Raw genomic sequence first — 7,117 nt, forward strand, 5'->3', positions numbered from 1 at the left:
GTTTTAAGGTTGTTTTTCTATATTCAACTGCAACCAAAAAGAAGCCATGGTGACATGTGCATCACAATGTGTACAATTACTTATAGCACTCTGGCCTTCACTCTAACTCATGCAGTCCCTAAATTAGGGGTGTGCGATATGGCCCTAAAGTAATATCATGATATTTCATGGTATTTTCAGGTTAACCATACTCTTGGCGATATGAGAAAACTCAATAAAAAAAAAAATACACTACTGCAACAAAATGAAAATTACATTTTATTATTGCATACAATATGATATGGCACACCCCAAACTGAGATATTAAAAAGTACAAGAATTTTATCAGATTTGTAACAGAAGTTGATGATCCAGAATGTAATGATAATCATTATGCACTCCAAATATCTCCATATATAAATGACTGAAGTAAAATGATGATACTGGATAGATATAATCTGTATCTAGTAGATATATAATTGGACATAAGAACAGTGTGAATCTTTATTATGCTAAAATTAGCAAAAAAAGTTGTACCCTGATGTGATAATTAGGGGTGGGTGAATGCATTGCACACAATGTATTGTGTAAATGTGATAATTCATATGACCTTATTTACAGAATCTAGGTGTGCTGGGTTCATACTGGAGATACAACTAGCTCCTTTTAACAGTGTTTTTTTTGCTTCTTTAGCTTTGTTTCAAACAATTTAATTATTTTAATAAAATGTTTAATGTTTCATATAACGTTCTGACATGATTTCTAGAAAAACAAAACAAAATACATGTTATAAAACTGTTGAGATTTTAACCCTAAATTATAAACAGTTATTTGCCCTCTTTATTACAATAAGAAAACAAAATAAATAAGTTGTTCAGTTCATTTAACATAATACATTTTAGATTTTCAGAACTGGGTCTGGGCTTTTATGGGTTAAAAGACATTTATTCAACGTTCTTTGCTGTTAGGAAGTGTTTAGGCCTATATCCTGAGGCAATTATAGTTTGTCTGAACTTTTGTGCTCATGTATTCACACAACACATTTGTTAGTGGATGCCATACAGCATTTTAAGAATAAAAGACAGAAATTGAACATTTGAAGAGTTTTATAGTTTGGGATTTTGTCCTCTCTCACTTTAGGAATACTACTGCTTTCAGTTTAAGAGAAACCAAAGGGAAATAAAAACAGGAATTGAAGAGTTTAATAGTTTGGATTTTCAGTTTATTTTGTCATTTCTCAGCTCATGAACACTACTGGTTTATATTTAAGAGAAACAAAAGGCAAATAAAAGACAGAAACTGAATATTTGAAGAGTTTTATAGTTTTATATTTTAGAGGAATTTTAGAGTTTTTTCCTCTCTCAGCTCAGAAATTCTACTGCATTCAGTTTAAGAAACAAAAGACAAAATAAAACAAGAATTGAACATTTGAAAAGTTGTATAGTTTTATAGTTTGGAATTTTAGAATTTGTCCTCTCAGTTCAGAAATATTACTGCTTTCAATGTAAGAAAAACACAAAAGAGTTGTTTGTTTTTTTGCGCTCTTTCAGCTTCAGAAATAGTACTGCTTTCAATTTAAGAGAAACATTTTTGAAGAGTTTTATAGTTTGGATTTTCAGTTTATTTTGTTCCTTCTTAGCTCATGAACACTACTGGTTTCTATTTAAGAGAAACAAAAGGGAAATAAAAGACAGAAATTGATAATTTAAAGACTTTTATAGTTTTATTGTTTGGATTTTCAGGGTTTTTGTCCTCTCTCAGCTCAGGAATACTACTGCTTTCAGTTTTAGAGAAATAAAAGACAAATAAAAGACTGAAATTTAACATTTGAAGAGTTTTATAGTTGGGAATATACAGTTTTAGAATATTTGTCCTCTCTCAGTTCAGAAATATTACTGCTTTCAATGTAAGAAAAAAAACAAACGTTTTTTTTTTTTTTAGATTTTTTTGTCCTCGCTCAGTTCAGGAATACTGCTGCTTTTAACTTAAGAGAAACAAAAGTCAAATAAAAACCGGAATTGAACATTTTGAAGAGTTTTATAGTTTTTATAGTTTGGATTTTCAGGGCTAAATGACAGACTGTGTTCTCTGTCACAGCACAAGAACACGAGGACAGCCTTTTATATCTTCAGCAGTGTATTCTTACTATTAGCTATTACTTTTCAGAGTCAGTGGTGGGCTGGTCTGGGCTGGTGGAGGGGAGGAAGGGTGGAGGTCTCTCTCTCTCTCTCTCTCTCTCTCTCTCTCTCTCTCTTTCTCTCTCTCTCCCGTTGGCTGTGCTTCAGTCGTTTCCGACCCTGTCATTAGAGGGCGTGTCTATGAATCCACATAGAAGCCTTCGGTGCATCCGTGACTTCACACAGAGTCCCAGGCCAGCGAGCTCACTCCTTGGCCGTCTCGAGCTCAAGAGTTTTTTTTTTGGGATCTGCTCCTCAGGGATGGCCGCCTCGGTTCTGGAGGTAGGGAACTGCAAACTGCATGCTTTCTATTTGTTTCTCTATATCTCTCTCTCTCTATCACACACACGCACACACACATTACTTGACTTTCACAACAACCAACACAGCTACTTAAGACACTTGCATGCAGTCATGCCTCACTTAGTGGTCTTACCTGAGCAGGTAAGACTGATATAAACTTGTGTAGAAAGTTTGGCTGAACTCTCAGATGCTCAGATATAGGCTAAAACAGCAGTCCTTATGTTTGTTCTTTTCTTTCTCTTCAACAGAAAGCTAAAAGTAGTATTTCTGAGCTGGTAGATAACAAAACATACTAATATGTTAATGATATGCAACGTCTTATATAAATGTATTAATTCTAAAATCTACAGAATGTGTAGAAAGTCTTGGTCTTGTAGTTTTCTTGGATCGTAATTGCTTTCAGCATTTTTAACAGAATTGCTTAATTGAACAAAATGTACAAAACAATTTAAGCTACTCAAAAACACAACATTTTACATAGTAACTTTATTTACATTGAACAGTAATACATTATCATGCATTAAAAAAGTAACAGTTACTCTTCTTTCACATGCTCTGTGCAATTATACTTTTTTATTAGTGCAGTGATCTATAAATCACCAATCCCCAAAACATGCAGGCAGTCACTTTAAAAGAAGAGCAGTAGCTTAATAACTGAGGATGGCTGATTTAAGAGCATTTTGTTAGACATGCTGTTTAAAATGTTCTGAATTGAAATTGAAACTAGTTTTCAGTGGAGTAGATGAAAGATGGGCTTAATGTAGACCCCAGTTGTACTAGAGCAGCATATTCCTAATGGGTAATAATGGGTAATTACAGAGCTCCACACGTTCTGGCCATGAAAGGTTTCCTATAGCCCTCCCACTGAACTTAAAAAAAAATGAAGGAAATAGGGAATAAAAAGCTGCGGTGGTGGCTTTGGTGCAGGCATTACCGTTCACTTCAAGCCCCACGTGGTAACAGGGAGCAGGGAATGTGGAGAGGGGAGCAGCAGACTGGGCCAGGGTGAACCGCAGCGCGAGGACCATTAGTGCACCCATGGCCAGCTAGCTAACTTGCAACCAGAAGAAACAAGCAGTTCTACTGTGGTGGTAGTGGATTTCAAGTGGATTGCTTTTGTAGACTGAATAAAAAAAAAGTGTTAAGCAGATAAAATGTGTGGTAAAAAACTGTTGGTACATGGACACCTGTTTTGAATTGTTCAGCTCTTTATACATCTTTTTCTGGGAAATTTTGATTATTGAGAACTATTCAGAAATATCAGAAACCACAAAAATAGTTTTTTTCAACTGAGATCCTCCAGATCAACACAGCACAGAAACTTTTAAAGACTTTTAAAGCCCTGACTGCTGTAAAATCATTTATAGTGGCCAATAAAGATCATAATCATAGCTGTTATTATGACCAGCAACAGTTATAAAAGCACTTCCAAATTCTTCATCCTGTGCATTCCTGACAATACCCATTGTAATAACTGGGGATTAAAAGTCGTGCATTCAGTGTCTCAAGTGACCAGGTGATTGACAGAACAATCATAAAGCATAAAGTTTCTACAAGCAGTTCAAAAAACAATGTCTTGCTCTTCCAGCGCTGAAGGTAACCATGCAGTGACAAACGTGTTTAACAGGAACTGTATGTGATGACATGTTAATCACTGAGGTGAAGGTTGTTGTTGCATACTTCTGTCTGGAAACCAGCAGGAATGTTGTTTCCTCATGTGTTTACTCTTGTTTACTGTATATAGTTGTGCGACTAGATGGTGATGTAGAAAAAAAAAAAAAAGCCAGAGGCAAACAAGGTTTAAATCTGACTGTGGCTCTTCTATTTCTCCTCAGGAGGAAACACGTTATGGATCAAGTCCTCTGGCAATGCTGACCGCCACCTGCAACAAGTTCGGCAGCACCAGTCCCGTCCGCGACACGGCCACACCAGGCAAAACAGGAAGCGTGGCACCAGTGAAGAAACCCTACGGCATGTCCTCCGACCTCCAGACACCCAAGAATGGCCGAGGCAGCGAGGCCATTGCAGACTCTTACAGCTCCTTTGGTGCAGGGGGAGGCCTACTCACTCCTACCGGCAGCCCCCCTCCACCTACAGGAGCGTACAGCTCCGACTACAACCCTTTCTCCTCGTTCCAGACCTCCACAGCCTCTCAGGACCCTTCTCTCCTTGTGACCAAAGCCCATGCCACGGCTGATTGCCTCACCAGTGTCTACACCTCGCTGGACCCGTACGGCTCCTGGTACAAGGCAGGCATTCACCCAGGCATTACGGCCGCACCGGCTAATGCCACCTCCTCTTGGTGGGATGTCCATCCAGGCTCCAACTGGCTGAGTGCTGGCCAGACCCAACCGGATGGTCTCCAGGCTTCCTTGCAGCCTGTAGCTCCACAGGCCTCTCTCAGCCCTCCCATGCCCAGCTACAGCTCCGACTTCACCTCTCTGAACCCAGCCCCGTACTCCTCTGTGGGCCTGGGCTCCGCTTCGCACCTCCTGCAGTCTTCCCAGCACATGCTCCCTCAGGACATGTACAAACCCAAACCTGTGCCCAGCACCGGCCTCATCGAGAACCCCATGGGCCTGAAGCCAAGCCGTGGCTCTGGGGCTTATGCAGGTGGCACGACCGGCACCGGCAGGTCCTCCTGCGACTGCCCCAACTGTCAGGAACTGGAGCGACTGGGAGCATCAGCCGCCTCGCTGCGCAAGAAGCCTGTGCACAGCTGCCACATACCAGGCTGTGGGAAGGTTTATGGCAAGGCCTCCCACCTCAAGGCCCACTTGCGCTGGCACACGGGCGAGCGGCCCTTCGTCTGCAACTGGCTCTTCTGCGGCAAACGCTTCACACGCTCCGACGAGCTGGAGCGTCACGTGCGCACGCACACGCGTGAGAAGAAGTTCACCTGCCTGCTGTGCAACAAGCGCTTTACACGCAGCGACCACCTCAGCAAGCACCAGAAGACGCATGCGGAGGCTGGCCTGCAGGGAAAGGCTGGAGGAGGAGAGGGTGAAGCAGAGCCCAGGGCACCGGAGGAATCTGCAGACCCCAGCAGCAATGGGGCCCCGTCTGGGGGTCCAGGGAACGGCCTCCAGGACCACACAACAAACGGAGAGGAGAAGAACACCACGGGGAACGTGGTAGAGAACAGCAGTGGACTGCTGGAGATATAACCTGTCTGAACTGCCTTCAGGCGGAGCTACTGTTGCATATACGGTGCTAATCAACATGAAAAAAATGATTGAAAATGAGTCGTGAACAAATTGTAGTTGTTCTATGACTTTTGTCTTCTTAAAGACTCAGTTAATCAGCTCAGAGGGAAGTGGAGTACCACTAACACAGATAATCTCCTGTGTGACATTGAGGGACATTTTAAGAAAACAGGAGATAAAAAAAACTGGTTTTGTATTTGTTTTTAGGCAGCCGTTTAGGAGGCCATCTATTGAGGCCTAAGAGAAGTTTTGCCTAAGCTTTTTTTTTGTAGATTCTGATGTTTCTTTTAGGATGTTCAGTCAAATTTTTAATCTCTGTATTTTCTGAACATTATTCACAGACCGGTGTTAAATCATTTGTCATTTTTTCAATGGCTTGCCCAGCATTTTGGGCCTCAACAGCAGTTCCTTTGCAATACATTACAATGTTTATTTTATGTAGAGACATTTTAGTTTCTTGATTTTAAACACCAGCCTTTCTGGATGCATAATGATTGTTACAGAAGGCCCTGCTTTGTCTGTAATGAGGGAGTCAGATGTACAGTTTAGTCTTTTCTTTGAGTTCCATGTTGATCTGTTGCTTGTCTTATTTAATGTCCTATTTACATAAAATTTAATTTATGCCTTAAATTATGAACATTTGAGAGACAATCTTGCATTTTACTGGCAAAATGAGAAACAGACAATGAATCAAAGCCAGGCATTAAGACTTTTCATTTTATGTGATTATTTATTTATTTTTTAGACACGTAATTACAGATTCTGCTGGCTGTTCTATGGACTTTCCGTGTACAATGATTTTTGGCCGAACTGTAAGGATTAAAGTAGATTTTTCTATGACATGTAGTCTTAATTGCATTTTTTTTGTTTTGTTTGTTTACCACTATGTACATATGAGACTCAAACCATGAAGTGTTTCCATTCCCCACCTAATTAAATTAAATTAAGTGAAATCAAGTTCTCTGTTCTCTGTATTTTCCTGCATAAGACCTGATGTATTGTTTCCGTTATGTTTATATGGCACATAATTTAATTATATTTTTTTGGTGCTGCATTCAAATTAAGTTTTGTTTATTTTCTACTTGAAATTAAGTCAAACTAATTCTCTACATAAAAAATAATAATTGAGTTTTTAATTTTTCTAAACACTTTTTTTAGCACGTGTTTTGCTGAATTGTACATGTTGGAAACAAATAACCTTGATACATGCTATGTTTTATGTTACACATTTCTCAGTATGTTAAATATGGCAGTGTCTGTAGAGAATCTGTGCTCACTTTAATAAAACAACAAAACCTTTGGCAAATCATTAAATAGTAATATATTACAACTACAATATAGTAATATTTTACAACTAAAAAACACATAAAAAAAAACAAATTGTGATAAAATGTATTTGTGTATGACAAATGTAAAATTAAATGATATCTCAGTTGATGGAGTGACATTAAA

The 7,117-nt window shown here is 39.2% G+C and overlaps 1 protein-coding gene across 1 annotated transcript; it reads left to right on the plus strand.

Moving 5' to 3' along the window:
- The first annotated feature begins 2,237 nt into the window (after positions 1-2,237).
- sp7 (Sp7 transcription factor) lies at positions 2,238-6,622 on the plus strand. Its single transcript, XM_022675628.2, has 2 exons — positions 2,238-2,438; positions 4,295-6,622. Exons 1-2 carry the CDS (start codon positions 2,298-2,300, stop codon positions 5,624-5,626), a joined length of 1,473 nt encoding a protein of 490 aa, XP_022531349.2. The 5' UTR covers positions 2,238-2,297; the 3' UTR covers positions 5,627-6,622.
- The last annotated feature ends 495 nt before the right edge of the window (positions 6,623-7,117 follow it).

The sequence above is a fragment of the Astyanax mexicanus genome, chromosome 5 (genome assembly GCF_023375975.1).
Source record: "Astyanax mexicanus isolate ESR-SI-001 chromosome 5, AstMex3_surface, whole genome shotgun sequence".
In the NCBI taxonomy this organism is placed as follows: Eukaryota; Metazoa; Chordata; class Actinopteri; order Characiformes; family Acestrorhamphidae; genus Astyanax; species Astyanax mexicanus.